This window comes from Trichosurus vulpecula, chromosome 3 (genome assembly GCF_011100635.1).
Source record: "Trichosurus vulpecula isolate mTriVul1 chromosome 3, mTriVul1.pri, whole genome shotgun sequence".
Classification (NCBI taxonomy): domain Eukaryota; kingdom Metazoa; phylum Chordata; class Mammalia; order Diprotodontia; family Phalangeridae; genus Trichosurus; species Trichosurus vulpecula.
In genome coordinates this window covers 177,800,531-177,818,644 of record NC_050575.1, presented here as the reverse complement: position 1 = coordinate 177,818,644, position 18,114 = coordinate 177,800,531, and the positions used below count along the sequence as shown (strand labels likewise).

Genomic DNA, 18,114 nt, shown 5'->3' with positions numbered 1-18,114 from the left:
GTGCCATCAAGCCAGGCAAGATATGAGGACGTAGAAGGAGGCAGGGAGAGGAAAGATATGGGAAAACCCTTCCCAGCCTGGAAATATGCTAAAGTTTTGTCTAATAGGATGCTAACTTTCCCTTCTTAAAGACAGGAGAGAAATTGATTCTATATTTGTATATTGAAATTTCTGTTCACTCTGGCATGTCAGGCAGATGGAAGTCCTTCAGGGGCCAGGGGCTATTTATTTCAAGTCTTCTGCTGGCCCCAGAGTTTGCAAAAGAAATAGAATCAGGGAATCAGCAACAGCAAAAGTGGTATGCAGATGGGATGTAACAGAAATAGTCTGTCTTTATAACCAAGCTACAGCTTGGTTAGAGCTACGAAGTGAAGGGAGCACTTCCTTTAAAAAGAAATACATGATTAATCCTGACATCAGTTAAAAAAAACTGACTCTTTGGGCTACTTTAGAAGGGACTAAGAAAACATGTTAAATGTATGAATGAAAAAACAATTTTCTCTTATTGAACTGCATTGCAAAAGGTGATGTATTTGTATTAGTATATTATCACAGTCTTCTTCCTCTAACACTTTTCAATGTCTTCTGTGGAAGGAAGAACTATCAAAATATTAATTAACGTGAATAAATGGCTTCAAGAATACAGGGAAGATGTAAAACATGACATAGATGGCAGCATTAAGTTAACAGGCTTACTCCTTGCCTTTGAAAACAGAAAAATACATCTTGGCTTCCTTAGAGATGGCAATTTACAACCAGAGAAGTTGGTTGTATAGTGAAAGTAGTGAATTGAGGTTGTGATTGATTAGTGAAAATAGTTAAAAGGATGTGTTTTAAAAAAATAATCAAAGGATATAGTTTTTATTTTTAGAATTGACATAACTTTGGTAGAAGCTGAGTAGTATTTGTGTATTCATGGATCTTTCCCCCTGCCTTCCATCTAGTCTGTCCATATTTTACATGAGTCTAGTTATTTATAAGGTATCTTCCCCCATTAGAATGCAAACACTTTCTTTGTATCCCCAGTGCTTATCAGACTACCTAACAGAGGCAGAATACTTAGCAAATTCTTGTTGACTAATAGGTCTAGAGAGCAGGATGGTTACCCTAAATTTTTTTTTCTATCTGCATTGATTCTATTTCCTTCATTAATATTTATATAGAGCTTACTATGTTGCCAAGCATTTTTACAAATATCATCTCATTTGATCCTCAAAACAAAGTAGGTGCTATTATTATCCCCATTTTAGAGATGAAACCAAAGCAGAGGTTAAATGACTTGCCCAAAGTCACACAACTAGTAAGTGTCTGAGGCTGGATTTGACTTCAGGTCTTCCTGATTCCAGGTCTGGGACTTTATCTACTGTATCATCTGGTTCAATGCTCATTTATCATTGTCATTATTATTACTGTCAATAATAATAGTTGGCATTTATATAGCACTTGAAAATTTGCCCAAAGCTTTACACATATTACATATGTTAACCCATTTGAATTCATTTGCAGTGAGTGCTTAATAAAGGCTTGTTGATTAATCTATTGGGCATCTACTATATGCAGAATACTGTGGCAGATGTTGGGGAGAGACAAAGGTTAAATAATCAACAATCATTTATTAGCCAAATACGATACATGTGGCATTGTGCTGAGGACAAGGAACAAAAGTGAAACAATTTGTGCACCCAAGGAACTTGCCTTCTATCCAGACAAGAGATGGTCCCTGCCCACATGGAGCTTAGAATATAGTAGGGGAATAAGACATGCTGAGATAAATACAATACACAATACTGCAATATAAGTACATTAAAGAATTATAATATAAAATTCTATATGAGATCCATGGGAGAAGGTCATAACCAAGGAAGGGGACTGGGAAAGGTTTCATCCACATTGAGGGGAGAGGAAGAGGATGAGGAGGAAGGGAAGAAACAGTTTATTTAAGAGACAGAAAGCCAAGGGAAGAGAGAATAGGTAGAACTCATTAACGGTGTCAAATGCTACAGGAGTTAAGGGTAATGAGGGCCTTTAAAAATAATAAAGGCCATTGGATTTGGTGAGTAGGCTTCCATGAATGGCCTTTGGTTCCACTGACTAGTAGTGGCTTGTAGAAGATGACTTTCAAGAATAAAGAAGACAAGATCAAATCCTAATCAAATCAAATATCGAATTTCACCTCTCTGACCCTAACTTTCCTCATTTATATAATGGATATAGTAATATTTGCAGAACCTAATTTGCAGAGTTGTTGCAAAGTCCATAACAGGGAATGCACATAAGTCTTTGGTCAATCCAAAACTGCTCTAGAAACATCAGCTTTCATTATTATAGACTATTAAAGGCACAAGCCACACTGCAGGGTAGAAAGTAGGGAGTAGGAAGTGAGGAATTAGAGACTCTCGGTATTGGACAACTTTTTCAAGACAGCTTTGGTAGTCAAGAGGAGGAGACACACATCTCAGTAGCTGAATCAAGTGGAAGGGTCATAAGAAAATGTTTTTACGATTTTTGGGAGGATGGAAAGATACCCTTTACATGTTGACAACCTACTAGTCAAGTGTAAAGTAAAGGGGGGGGGCGGGGCAGACTTGAGATATCTTCCCTGTCCCGCCAGAGATTCATCACATGGCTGAAGGCATGTCGCTGAACTTTGCTGTGTATTAGTTTTCCAAGCTATGATAATCAGGAGAATGATTCCTGCCAGCATAAGCCTCAAGGTTGTGGGGAGGACAACGGAAAAACCATATTTGGAAAGCTTTAAGTTCCTTTTGAAAAAGAAAACTCCATAAATTCAAATAGTCTTAGTGTTATCTCTGCTGCACCACCTGCAGTCATCAGATGCCATGACTTGGCTTCACCACTGCTAGTTTCAAACAACTTTGAAATCAAAGTTCTTATGCTTCATTGTTGATATCCCAAGCCTTCCAGTGCTTCAAAAATTCACTATCATATTTTAAAGCCCGAATTTTCATTCTGTAGCTCAGGTTTTTTCCCTCTTTAAATCAAAGCTCCATGCACAGAAGAGAAAAAAGCACTTGCTTGTTGACCATTTGATGCAGATAAATTGCAAATGGAAAGGTGCTCTGGAAAATGAATGCCACAGCTGTTAGCTTCATCAATAGAAGCTAGCAGTGTGCAAGCAGCGCCCATTACGCATCTCTGCAACCCTCCCCATTCTCTGCTTTTTGAATAATTTATCTGCAGGAAATCCAAATTGCCAAGGCACGCTTTAACCCAGCAGAATGCTTGCCAATTTCCCTGGGAAAACTGACAAAAAAAGAGCTGTAGATTGCATTTCAGCTGAATACAGGCGCCTGGCAATCAAACGTATTAGCTCCATTGTGCAGCATGCATCGGAAGGCATTAGCTCGGGAGCTCAGAGCACAGCACATTTGAAAGGCTCATAAATGTAATGAAGTCCCTTTGACACCTGCTCCTCTCTGCACTTTCAATGTGAGCCATTGGTCCATAGGGAACCACGGCTTTAAAAATAGAAATTATAGTAATTGTCTTCTGTGTTATTGGGAAGGTTGCAATAAATGGATAGCTCATAATACTGTGGCACCACAGACTGGAGTTGACAGGATGCATAAATTACTCCAGGTTTTGATTTTTCTTCCTTAACAAATCACATAAATCATTGTATGTTAGTGCTGCCACATGGGAGTGGTACACTTTGAAAATTTCATCTCACTGAGTTGTGAAATTCCTTTTTCTTTCTTCCTAGGTGGTACCTTAGAGAGCTCTGTCAATTGCTGGCTTTTAAAAAACTAAGAACCCTATTTGTGAAAGGGGCTTTGTAAACAATAGTAATGCCAGGTCTTTCTTTAATTCTTTTCTCCCCCCTTCCTTCCTTTCATTCTCTCTCTCTCTCTCTCTCTCTCTCTCTCTCTCTCTCTCTCTCTCTCTCTCTTTCTTCTCTTCCCTTCTCTCTTTGGTTGTTTCTTCCTTTTTCTTTAATTCTCTATCTTCCCCTTGCTTATCTTCCCTTCCCTTTCCCTAGCCTCCCTTCATCTCCCTTTGATGCTTCTTTTCTTTTCCTTTCCCTTCTCTTTCCCTCTAGAGTTTTTCTCTTCTCTTCCCTTCCCTTCCCTCTTTTCTTTTCCTTTTCCTTTTCCCTTCCCTCTTCCCTTTCCCATCTCTCTTCCTTCCCTTCCTTCCTCTTGCTTCCTGTCTCCTCTCTTCTTCCTCTTCCTCTTCCTCCCCTCTCCTCCCCTCCCCTCCATTCCTTTTCTCTCTTTTCCTTTCCCTATTTTTCCTTCAAAGAAAGAAAGAGAACAAAACAAATTCCAGGCTCCTGGTTTCTATGGGTTCAAAGAGGAAATTATTATTAGCATTCCAAGTATTTCCAGAAGGATGTAATTATGGGAGCCCTTCACTTCCATGTGAGGAGTATGATCTTTTTCCATGCCTTTATCCTAGGGAGCATCTGGAGGTTTCTGTTTGTTAGTCCTTCCCCTTCTAGAGGCTCTGATGGGAGCATGAATCTTCTCCTGGGATATACCAGTACTGTGCTATGCCCATTACCTTCTCTCTTTCTAGGAGCATAGGTTTGAAACGAGAAGAGAATGTGGCCATCTAGCCCAATCTCTTCATTTAACAGATGAGGAAAATGAACTCTTCTCCTCTGTCCCCTCAACCAAGGTCAAGTGACTTTGCCAATATTACAAAGATAGCCAGTGGTGGAGCCAGGTTTCTATCCTTGATTCTGTGACTCCAAACCCACTTCTCTTTACTACTTTCTGTTATTGACTGGTTTCGTTGCCAGAGCACCACTCACAATGCTGGACTTTTGCAATCGTCACTGTCCATCACAAATCACCACTCTGCCTGCCCTGACATTTCATTAAGGCCAGTGGAGAATGAGTTTGCCATGGCAATGATGCATCATCCCTAGGGATGTCCTTTTTTGTTATGGGGATGTTTCCCTCACAATAAGTAGGTCAGAGGAAAGGTGCTGTAAGCAGATGTGGGTTCATGACCCTAAAAGTCACAGGCACCATGTTTGCACATTGGTTGTAGGTTCACAAGTAGAAAGGACATCCCCAGCTTCATACCTGTCTCAGCTCGAGTTACTGCTCCTCCCTTGCAGGAGACCACCCTCCCCCAACCTCATCCCCCACTCCTGTGGAGTAGGACCTGAACACCTCGATAGTTCTTTGGCTCATTTACAGTTATCTCATACAGATTAAAGTCCATTTTAGGACAGGCTAGGTTGAGATTCTTGGTTGTTATGTTGGAAATCAAGCCATTTTCCCCGAGGCTGAATCCAACCTAAGACCAGGGGCATTGTCTAGTGGTCCCCTCTGTCTCCTGCTAGCATGTAGATTTCAGATTTTACCTGGTAGCTTTGGAGAAGCCTTTCTCTTGGGCACAATATTTTTGCACTGATGGTAATGTGATATTGTTACTGCACTTGCTCTGCTTGTATACATTTTGATATGTGTTTATTTTATCCATGTGAAAAATACACACACACATGCCTGCTGACACATGAACTTGGTGCTTGGGATTGGAAACAACTGTTTGGTTGGTTTGTATTTATGTACAATATCTTTTTCTCCAGTTTGCCCTTGAGTAAAAGGACAGCCCTTTAATTCTGAAGCCTGGGACCCCAGGACTCAGGAGAGAATGGTGCATTTCTAATGAGGCAGCCCATCATTACTTTAGCTCACCATCTTTCTTTGTCTTTTTTTCATGGCTAGTGTTGTTCTTGAAATAACAGAAAACGTGAATAAAGCAAATACTCTTGGTTCAGGGATCGGCAGGGTACAAAGAAAGACAGGACAGTTCATAATTGTCAACAAGAGAATACAGGCACGGCAAGGTTTCTCTCCACAGGCCACTAAGAGATAGAATGGAAAAAACTGGGATGAATCAGACCAAATTTCTCACTTCAAGATCCTGAATTTCTATTGCTTAATTTTCATGGGGAGAGGAATCTTTCATTGTACAAATCCATTCTGTACTTGGGGAATCTCTTCTACTCATTATCCTTGAGTAATTGGTCTCTCTCCTTCAACCAGGGATGGAACCATTCAAAATGAATTTGACAGAGTTAATAATAGGTGGTACTTGAGATAGATTGTTTGGCCTGAGATATCCTACCTGGTTTTAAATAACACTTAACCTAATCACTGATGAAGATAAGATCAGGGGAAAGTGATCTCTTTTGTAGAACTTGTTTCATGCCTGAGCCAAATCAAAGAGTGGGAGTATGTTGAGGTTGTGCTGAGTGATGCAGCAAATAGAATCTTGGCCTTGGCATCAGGATGACCAGAGTTCAAATCCAGCCTTAGACATTTATTAGTTGTGTTATCCTAAGCAAGTTACTTCACCTCTGTCTGCCTCAGTTTCCCCAACTTTAAAAAGGGGGTAAAAATAGCATCCACCTGACAAAGTTGTTAAAATCAAATGAAATTAATATTTATAAAGCACTTCGCACAGCGCCTGGCACAAAGTTAGTGCTTAATAAATTCTTGTTCCCTTCTTTTTCTCCTCATGGAGAGATCTGGGGCTTTCAGTGAGCTCCTCGGCATTGATGAGCTTCCCGATTTGATCTGCAAGAGCAGCTCAGGAATTACTTTTTGGGTTGAACGATTTTTGGCAAATCACAACCATATCTCTTGTAATATATCAGATCCTGTTCACAGGGTCTGTTCTCTTAGCCAGGTCTTTTAGAAATCCAGAAGTGCCTTTGTGTTTATCTGGAATACAGCTTCTTTTTCTAATGATGGCAGATCTTCATTTCCAAAGTAAAAGCAATGTCCTAGGGACATGTTTGTGACTTGGCAAACATGTTTCGTTAGTCAATGACCACCAGCTCCCGCTGCCCCTGTTCCACATAGCCTTTCATTGACTTCGTAAGGTCCTAGATTTAGAATTAGGAAGGACTAACCAGCTCACACCATGGTCCAGTCAGACTGGCCTTCTCACTGGTCCTTCTTCGTGATACTCCATGTTTCTGTGCCTTAGCATTGGCTAAGTTGCATGTGTGGAATGCACTGCTTCCTGACCTCTTCCTCTTAGAATCCCTACTTCCCTTCAAGGGCCAGCTCAAGTATCACCTTCTATATGAAGCCTTTCTGGATCCATGCCTTCCTCTCAAAAGCATTCTGTATATACCTGTCTCTGTACATGTTATCTACTCCAGCTAGACTATAAGATCCCTGAAGACAGGGTCCATTTCACAAGTCATCTTACAAAGATGACTTACTACCCACAGCACCTAACATTGCCAGCACATAATGGATACATATTGCTCATAAATTCATGGCATCATAGATCTAGAAGGGACCTCTGAGACCATGTAGTCCAACCCTCTCATTTTATAGATGAGGAAACTGAGACCAGAGAGAGTTGAAGTGAATTGCCTACCATAGTAAATGGCACCTAGGATTTGTTCCCAGCTCTTCCAACTCCACAGCTTATTGATTCTTTGTGCTGCACCAAATATTGTCCCACAGACAGCTGGTGGGGCAGCAGTGAGACAATTTTCTCTCCCTGTGTTCCCATAACTGCCAGCATATGCTGGAGTAGAAAGAGAATATGATTCGGAGTCCAAAGACCTGGGTTCTAGTCCCAGCTTTGTACCACCTCCTTTCTTCCCAGGTCTATGCCTTTGAGAAAATCGTTTCTCTTTTGGTCTCTCAGTTTCTTCACCTCAAAAGTAAGAAGGTTGGGCCTGATGACTAACCTACTTCCTTTCCAACTTTCTAACTTCCCTTCCAGTTTTAACAGCCTGTGAGGAGTTTGTTTATCACCAGCCCAGGTTCCTTACCTTGTACTTAAAAAAAGTTCTCACACAATGTTAGAAAGTGTCAGGGTCATTTGTGGTTAGAGTGAAGGGGACTTCTATTAGAATGACTTCCATAGTACCTATCAAAGGTCTTTCCACCACCTTCCTAAGTATTTACATAGCAGCCTTGTGCCTTTGAGATTTGACTTGTCTTACATACACATGCACATAGAGATGATTGCTGACCAGCTATTGCCACCAGAATAAGTCGAAGCCTTGATCCTTAAACCTGACCCTGTGAAGGAGTTTACACCTTTTGAGAAGCTTACTTCTCAGGGAACTTAAAAATTCATTTTGCCCAACTCCCTTCTTCCTTTTACAGAGATGGAAACTGAGGTTCCGGGTCTCATAACTAGTAAGTGTATGAGGCAGGATGTGAACCCAAGTCTTCCTGATGCCAAGCCCAATACTCTATCTATGATATCACACCACCACATAATGTTTTTAGGTATTGTTACTATGTTTGTTACATTATACTAGAATGAATGCCATCATCAAAGAGCTGTCTGCCAAGCAGTCAATAAATACTTATTAAGCACCTACTGTGTGCCAGGTACTACACTAAGTGCTGGGCTATGAATATGAAAAAGAAAGAGTTCCTGCCTTCACTGCACTTTCACTCTAATGAGAGAAGACAACACACAAAATATAGCTGAAAAGGGAGGGGGAGGGGAGAAGGTACCGGTCTAGGAGAATGATTGTAGAAATTCAAAGGAGGGCAGTCATGGGGGAAAGGAAGAGATGACTGACCTGGGCACTCTCCTTAAATGGACAGTTTGGGAGGAACTCTTGGCTCTGCCCTCCAATCAGGAGAGTCCCAGGGCAGAAGGCACTGATGAAGTGTGGATATCAAAACTGATTCAACTGTGAGGCCATTCAGACACTTAGGAGGTATCAGATGATCGCACCTCACTCTGAACCTGAGGCTATACAGGTGGTCCTACTAACAGAGTTTTCTCCCCATCTGCAGAATTGTTGCACTTACTGTTAGTATCTAGGACCGAGCTATTTCCTGCTCTCTTTGGGGCAAAGAGCTCCTGTTAAAGGAGACAACGAGTTAGTGTATGTAAGGCACTTTGGAAACTTGGAAGCACTGTATAAGTGTCAGCAAAAACAAACCAACCCTGGACCCTACTGTTAGCTCACAAAATCTGAGTTGGAATGAACATCTCAGAGGCAGGCAGTCAATAATAGTCTGTAAACACTGATTAAGTGCCTACTGTGTGCCAGGCACTGTGCTAAGCTCTGGGCACAGTTTGTCAAATATGTACTTGCACAGTAATGATCTCTATAACATCCCTTGTGAGAATTTGTTTTACTCAACTTTGCAAATCTTTTTTTTTTGTTTTTCTACTTGAGGGGAGAGAAAGAGAAAATATGGCAAAGAGAAAAAAATGTTAATTTTAAAAATTAAAGTTTAAAAAAACTTTGATGATCTATTATTTGCTTAATGACCTCTAGTGACAGAGAAATTTAGAGCCAGCCTATTCCACTTAATTATGTTCATTTTTAGGAAGTTCTTTCTTGTACAAAATCAAAATGGCTTTTTCTGTAGTTTCCAGAAACTTCTACTTCAGCCCACTGGAGTGAAGCAGAACAAGTCCAGGCTCTTTTCCACAGGATAGCTCCTCACCTGAAGATAGCTGTCATCTTCTCTGACCCCCCAACCTCCACACACATACATTTAACTAATTCCAAATCCACCAAAATTGTACTATCGATTAGCCCACATATTTCCATCTTGTTCACTAGAATATCTTACAAGATTGCCTAATGCTTTCAAGTCATTTTCCCCTAAGCTAAACATCCCATTTCTCTCAACAATTCTCATATAACATGGCCTCCAGTGTCCTTGCCACCCTGGTTACCTTCTTTCGGGGATATTCCAAAGTTCTAAGTTCCTAAGTGTGATCAATGCCCTTAAAATTTCCATCTAGCTCTAAACACAATTCTGCAAATGCAATCTGATCCAGAAGTAGCGGAACAAAGTTATCACCTCCCTTTTCCTGACACCTAATATAGCCCAAAGATTGCATTTTCTTTAGCAGCTGACTTGTACTGAGCTTGCAGTCTACCAAAACCCTTAATTTCCCACAAATTGTCTACTCACATCTTTCCCATTCTATCATTGTGCAATTAAATTTTATGTCAAGTGTAGGATTTTACATTTACTCCCATTTTCAACTTCTAGCCTATTGTTAGTGTGGGGGATCATAATTTGGTCATCCAGCATCATCAACTATCCTCAATTTTACACCATCTGTAAATTTCATAAGCATGCTGCTACCTACACTCTCATTTGGGTCACTGACAAAGACAGTGAATGACACAAGGCCAAGGACAAATTCCTGGGGCACTCCACTAGAGATATCCTTCCAGGACACTGACCCCTTAATGACTGGATTTGATCTTTTAATTATGAATCCACCAAAATCGTTCTGTCAATGAGCCCCCATATTTCCATCCTTTCCACTAAGATAACTTAGAAGGCTTTGCTGACATTCAGGTGTCCAAATGTTCCTTGTTTTCCTCCTCTACTAGTCCAGGAATCCTATCAAAATAGGAAGTTGGGTTAATCTAGCCTTACCAGATCAACAGGCTTATAATTTGGTTCTTTCGTTTTACTCAATGCTTTGGATAGACGCTGGTTGAGCATTTTCGTTCATGTTTTTCTGACTATTCTTTTCTTCCAGATGAGCTTCGAAAATGACGACAAGAGAGCTCGTACAAGATCTAAGGCAATCCGAGGTGAGCATCTGCTGTCCCTCTGGGGGTTCCCTGGCTGAGCCCAAACCCTCATCAGGCCCGGGGAGAGTCTAGCAATGGGCATCTGGCAGCATTGCTTTCAGGCCCAGAGCGATCTTCCCCAAAGTTTCAAACACTCCCCTTGCCAAGCGCTCCCTCCTTCCAAGAACAAAGGCCAACAAACACTTATGTTCCTTGCATTCCATTTGTCCCCTACTCCCCTATCCTCTTTAAACTTATGCACTTAGTTTCATGGGAATTTTGATAGCTTCAGATCAGTTACAGTGGCTTTCATCCATGTGCTCTGCCAGGAGCTTTGAAGTCACACATCTGAGGGAAGCTGGCTGAGGGGTGCATGCTGGGAGCAAACAAAGCTGCCTGATACAGGGGACCCAGGGACCAGGAATTCGTTCATTCAGAGATTGATAACCATTTGTTTCCCAGCTTCAAAATGATATGCAGCAAGCAACATTTCATTCATCACCCTCTTTTTCTATCCCCAAAGCAATCCTTAGATTCTGGACCCACATTTTGGGGTGTGTGACACAGGGAGCCATGCTATCCAGGAGACAGACACAGGAGAAATAATAGCAAGAGAGGCCTTGTTTCTTTAAGTGTCCTGACAATATTTGTCACATAAATCCTGTGGTTGTATGTTTCCCTAACCCAGAGCCCTGTTCCTGTCCAAGATTTTCTGGTTGTCCATGTCCCCCCAAAATAAATATCGCTCACATTGCAAAACTACATCCAATCAAAAACTGGCTTTGCGATGTGCACAGCCATCTACAAATAGAGAGAAAAGACCACAGGATGTGGAAACCTGCATCAGATGCTAAATCCTAGGTTGCAGAATAGATTTAGAAAAATACGATCATCACATGCAGTATTGGTTCTCCACCTTAACCAATCTTCCGCTTGGATTTGAGCGCCTGGCTATCATAAACAAGTGTCCACTTAGTGCCTCTCTGTTCTGGTCTGTATCTGGCAGGTCATGCTTCTGGCGAGTAAAGGGTGAATGATGCCACCTGCAATCAGAATCATAAATACCAGCCCAAATAACAAGAGCCTTGGCAAAGCCAAGACCTGTTATTGGTTTGGTTCCATCCTAGAGAATGGCCAGCTTCCTAACAAGCAAGGACAGGAGCACAGGAGTTCTGCACATGTAATATGAGCAGAAGGGCTTGTTCCCCTGGACTTCAATTCGCAGAGTTCAAAGGAAGATGCCATGGAGTTTGTAGACAAAAATGATTAAGTTCTAACTATATATGGGGAAAACTGTATCAACACATTCATAGTCAGGACAAGTGAATTGCTTCATTGTTCACACATTTGGGGGAGGGGGAGTTTGTTACATAAATAATAGGTGATCCTCATTCTCTGGAGTACATTTTTGTACATTTTGCAAAGATGTATACATTTTAAAACTCCCAGAGTAATGTTCTACTTTTCAAACCTCTAATGAAGCAACGTGCATTTATTCTTTTAACTCTCCTGTTTTTCTTTTCTGTCTCCCCCATTCCCTTACCCAGTGCCCACGGAACTCATAGGACAGGAGGTGAGGTAAGAGATGTTCCTTTATGACCATCTACATACATTCTGAGGAGGCCATGGAACAAGCATCGTTTCAAGTGGTTCTGGTGGCAGTTCTGCTATGCTGGGGAAATTTGGAAAGGTTATTAACTAAAGCAGAGAGTCACCTTCCTATTAATTCAAATGTTCATCTACATATCGAGGAACTATGACTATCAAATAATACCAAGGCTTGACTCTATCCCTTTTTTGCATAGTGAATAGAATGCTTGACTTGAAGTCAGGAAAACCTGAGTTTGAATCCCACCTTAGACACTTATTAGCTAGGTTACCCTGGGCAAGTCATTTAACCTCTCTGAGGTTTATTTTCTCATCTGTAATACTTATTTCCATAGGGTTGTTGGAAAGATCAAATGAGATAATACGCAGAATGGGTTTTGAAAACCTTAAGGCACTATGTAAGTTGTCAGTAGTGGTAGAAAACTCTCTCCTACACCCCAAATCATTTCAATTGGGAATTTTTTTATACCTGCCTGATTCTAGCTATCTGATTTTTAAGTCAGGAAACCGAATTAAAAGTTCAAAACCAGCTTACAGGTCAAAATGTCCCCAGTATGACAAATTGTCTCCCATCCATGGCTCCCAGGCTGACTACAAAGACAGCTCCAGCATCAGTCCTTGGCGTGCACGCACGTGTGTGCACACACACACGTGCACACACACACATGCTCGCACACATACATTGTTATGGTAATCCTTATATTGGAGAAGGAATAAAATGGCCTAGTAATGTTAATTACACAAGGAAATTTGTGTCAGATTGTCTGAAGGCCAAGTTGAATCACTCTGAGAGGAGAACAGGTTCTATTATAAGAAGTGTGGCCTCCAGTGACTTAAGATAAAAACAGTAATCTTGTTCACTGGTGAGCAAGTGCTTTGACTAAACACAGCTGTATTCCTTCTGTAATGATCTTTATAGATCCCAGGTAAAGTCTCAGGCATCCTGAAAAGCATAAGCATCATGCCTTAAAAGTGGGAGATGAATTACATTTTCCTAGGAAGAGTAGTTCTTTCTTTTTCCCAAAATGTTTGGTTTAGGGTATGAGAAATAAGAAAAGAAGCCCACAGTGCTGTGTACACAGGGCTATTTTGTCACTGATTTGTGTCTAGATTTAGGAAATCAGACTGGAGGAGATAGGAGTGAAACACAGTGACTTCTCAACCTCCATTTGCTCTTTTTTCTTGCTTCAGGAGAGATCATGCTGCTGAAAATTAGATTCATGGAGGTCTGAGTCTTTAGATGCCCCTTCACTTTTAGAGGTTTGTTTGCAGGACTTTAGCAGAACCAAGTACTAACTCAATTTAATTCTACAAAGAATGATTAAGTACTCACTATGTACAAGTTCTTTCCTAAGCATTGAAGATACAAAGAGAAAGAAAGAAAGGAAAGAAGGAAGGAAGGAAAGAGGGAAGGAAGTAAGGAAGGAAGGGAGGGAAAGAAGAGAGAGAGAGAGAGAGAGAGAGAGAGAGAGAGAGAGAGAGAGAGAGAGAGAGAGAGAGAGAGAGAGAGAGGAATCACAGTCCTTACGATAGAGAGACTTACATTTTATTGGCCAAATATCAGATGGTTGGACTAAGTGACCTCTGAAATGACTTCCGGCTCTAGCTGGATGATCCTATATACATAAGTAAATGCAAAATAGGCACAAAGTAATAAAAACATAAATTCAAGAGGGAGAGAATGCTAACAGATGAGACAACCAGGAGGCATCCCTTGGATCTCTCAGTCTGATGGTCTGATGTCTTAGGAGAGAGCGGGGGCACCTGTGAGAGCAGACTAAAGGAAGGAGGGAGAGATGTGACACCTCATTTAAAAAGTAATCCCACTGAATCTCTTCTTGGCAGGAATACATATTCTCTGTTGTTTCCAACAGTCGTCTTGCAAATAGACATGACTAAGATCTTTTTTTAAAAAACCATCAGAATTCCTAGACTGTGGAATTTTGTGGGTCTGAATTTTTTCTGTTGTTTTCAATCAAATAACAGATTTGTCTGTTATTTTCAGTTGTTAAGTTACCTAGCACCCGCCATGATGTGTGCTAGTGAATAAATAAGGAATGCTAATGTTCATCTCATTCTGGGAAGAAGAAGATGTATATAAGACTGTATCATTTTTCCTATTCTACCCTTTTTCTCTGAATGGTTTTTATTAGGCATTTCTCATGGCAATTGGCAAAATCCCAAACAGGCAATAATTACATTTTGGGTTTATATTGACTCTTTTCCTCCTTCCCCCAAAGAAACTTAGCATTTTCTTTCTGCATCATCTCACCTAGTGTCATAATTTATTTGTGTCCTTATAGATGATAAGATATGTTTGGCAATAGAATTTAAACTTCTCAAGGGCAAGGAATGCTTTGGTTTTTTCTTATTATCCTCAGTGCCTAGGACAATGCCTAATATGCAGTAGGAACTTACTAAATGCTTGTGAATGAATGAATGGTCAGATTGAGAAAAAGGAGGCCAGAAAGGTTAGGGAGTCATATTGGCAGGTAGGTGGCACAGTGGATAGAATGTCAGGCCTGGAGTCAGGAAGACCTGAGTTCAAATCCAGCCTCCGACACTTACTAGCTGTGAGACCCTGAGCAAGTTACTTAACCCTGTTTGCCTCAATTTCCTCATCTGTAAGGAAAGCTAGAGAAGGAAATGGCAAACCACTCCAGTATCTTTGCCAATAAAACCCCAAAGGGGGTCACAAAGAGTTGGACATGACTGAGATCACTGAACAACAACAAGGAGTGATGTAGCCAGTGGCAGGGCTGAGATTAGAAACATCTCTTCTGAGAATTAATTAGTCAAATTATTTAGCATTGTCTACACCTGCCTCCCTTTTCTTTTTGAAGAGAGGTAGTGCAGTATAGAAGGTAAAGCATTGTCAGGAAGGCCCCAATTCAAATCCAACTTCTGCCACTAACTTTATGACCACAGGCAAGCTACTTCTCCTCTCTGAGCCTTGATGACCCTCCAAGACTACAGTAAATGCAGATTGTGATCTGCATCAGGGAAAGGAATTCCCACATGGGAAAATCGCCCAATGACAAAATTGAAGATCTTTGATGTATCAGCATGAGCACATGTCCACACTACATAATCAAGAGAAGACTGAGCATAAACGTTAGATTAATGCATTTAAATAAAACTTACGCAGAAATGAATCTGTCATATTAATGTTGTACATAACAGTTACTATGTGCCTCATAATTCCCATAAATGGAAGCTAGTTCTCTTAAATGACTGTAGTTAACATGAATTTTATATAAACACTAGAAATTTTTCATTTTTGTCAGTTCTATGGCTATTTATAAGAAGCATCAATGCTGACTTTCTCCTGATGACAAAATTCCACACACATGCTGACATTCACACTCAAAATAAAGCAAAGCTCTTGGATCTAACTTCCCAACCAGAAGAGTTTCCTGTAACCCTCCGACTCCACAGCCAAGACTTGAAGCTCCCTGTGTAGCTTCCACCATGTCCCTGAATCCTCCTCCATTTTATGCCCTTACACCAGAGATGCCTTTGAAAAGCAGTCCTTTGGTATTCCATTTGCAACACAGAAGGACTTGAGTGAAAGTCCTGGGTACTACAAGGTGCTAGGGAACAGATCATGTGGGATACCAGATGGCAGATAATGGAAATACCTGTTAGAGAACAAGGTGGAAAAAAGATTGGTGCTGAGCATGGGACAAGAAGAGGCCATGGTGAAAATCAGTCCTAGCTCCTCAGAACTGTGCAAAATTGGAGAAGTGTTGTAGGTCTGAAAGTGAATGAACATTGTTTCAATTTTCAAAACTAGGAAGAGGATAGTCTTTAAACTTCATGTCAGTGAACTTGACTCAAATTTATAACAAAATTCTAGTATTATCAAAAGAATTGTATGTGACCATATAGGTAGGAAAATGGTGTTTCTCTAAGAGCTAGTCATCTTCCAGTTATCCAGAACATGAATTGCTAGACTAATCTAACTTCCTTTTTATCTATTGATATGGTTACTAAACTAGTAGATTAGGGGAATGTCATAAAAATCGTAAAACTAGATTTCGATAAAGCGTTTGACAAAGTCTCTCATCATATATTTTCAGACAAGATGAAGAGGTGTGAGCTATATGTTAATAGTTAGGTGGACTCAGAACTAGTGGAGTGGCTACATAAAAAGATTAGCATCCTTAATAGATGGAGGTGAAATTGGAATGGACAGTTCCTAGTACAGTGCCCCCAGGAGCTGTCCTTGGTCCTGTGCTGTTAACATTTTTATCAATAATTTGATAAGCAATGATGGTATGCTTATTAAAAACAGTAGATGCTACAAAGCTGAGAGGGAAAGTTAGCACATTGGATATTAGAGTTATGATCCCAAAAGATCTCGAAGGGTTAGAATGATAAGCCAAAGGTAATGCTATGAATTTTTGTAATTATTAATGTAGAGTCTTGGACCTGGTTTAAAAAAAAAACACAAATTGCAACATGTACAGGATAAGAGAGATATGGCTAAAAATCATTCTTATGAAAAAGATCAGGGTTGGGTTATGGTGGAATAGAAGCTGAATATGAGGCAAAAGTATGGCATCACAGTAAAAAAAATGCAATCTTTAATACTTCAATGGAATTTTTAGTTCAGTGGAATGTGTAATCCTTTTACCAATGCATCTCTCAATCCATTCATGTCTTCTCATTCTATTTAGTTCTTGTCCATATCCTTCCATAAATCTTCCAGAGAGGAGCTACCCAATGTACTGGAGACCTTCCTCTGTATTTATTTTTGGGGGGAGAGGATATTTAATGGAAATTGCCCATTATTTCTTACTTTTGCTTCATGACTGATCTCACCAACTTTTTCCATACTACATACTCTTGATGATGTCTTTTGCATAAAGGTCATCATTGGTAAAATGCTGAAACTTGTTTATACCCACAATGCATTTCCTATCATCCTTTGAATCACTTATAATTAACAATGGTGCTTCTGGGGTCCTGGTGTTTTATGCATCACAGACAGCCATTTAAAGTTAATGGGAGAATAACAGCATTAAAAGATAGGCTTTTGTAGCAGTGAGCAACTTAGAACCAGTGAAAACAGTAAGCAAGTTCCCAAATATGTTACAGTCTGATCTTCTCTTATTCATTTTTAAACCTAGTTCAGTCTTAGTGATGGTCTATGGTATATGTGAAATAACTCAATGACTTGACTATCTAACTGCATGCCATAATCTGAACATTATGCATCCTTTGTCTGTGTGTTTATTTTGCTTTGTGGATTATGAGGCTGGTCTCCTGAGTAAACATTGAACTCATTGGGAAGGCTCTATAGCGGTGGTACCAGATTCAAATAGAAATGAATCCTGGCAGGCTGTATATTGACTTTTTTACTCCCCCACAAATTATCATTATATATGTCATATTATACTTTATTTTTTTTTAAATTTACCAATTACATTTTAATCCATTTCTGACTGCACTAGTTTGACACCTCTGGTTTCTAGTGTAACAGCTCAATGAAGTCAACATGATGGCATCCAAAAATAGGAGAGTCTGTAGAACTTCTCTATTAATAAGGCATCTCTCTTCCGTGTGTACTTAGCCTAGACATCCTTAATAATGTCACTAGTAAACATTTTTGGTTAGAACCCACCCATGATTGTGTCCAAAATAAAGGGGATAATAATAAAAATAGCATTTATAAAATAATAATAATAACTAACATTTATATAGAGCTTATCTAGTGCCAGGTACTGGGCTAAGTACTTTGCAAATATAATCTCATTTAATCCTCACTACAACCGTGGAACTAATATCACCCCCATTTTACAGATGAGGAAACTAAGGCAAACAGAGATGACTTGTCCAGGGTTGCATAGCTAGTAAATATCTGAGGTAGGATTTGAACTCAAGTTTTCCTGAATTCAGGCCCAGTGTTCTATCCACTGAGGCCCATTGCACTCTTTCTTGGATCATAAAATCATAGGACATAGAGCTGGGAGTGGCCT

At 40.2% G+C, this 18,114-nt stretch overlaps 1 protein-coding gene across 1 annotated transcript in view; it reads left to right on the top strand.

The window, feature by feature from the left end:
- Window positions 1-18,114, top strand: part of MYT1 (myelin transcription factor 1) — a 194,660-nt gene that overhangs the window by 87,714 nt on the left and 88,832 nt on the right. Inside the window, exons 3-4 of the mRNA XM_036750731.1 lie at window positions 10,489-10,543; window positions 12,070-12,100. Of these exons, the coding sequence (XP_036606626.1) occupies window positions 10,489-10,543; window positions 12,070-12,100 (86 nt within the window). The remainder of the gene's footprint in view (window positions 1-10,488; window positions 10,544-12,069; window positions 12,101-18,114) is intronic.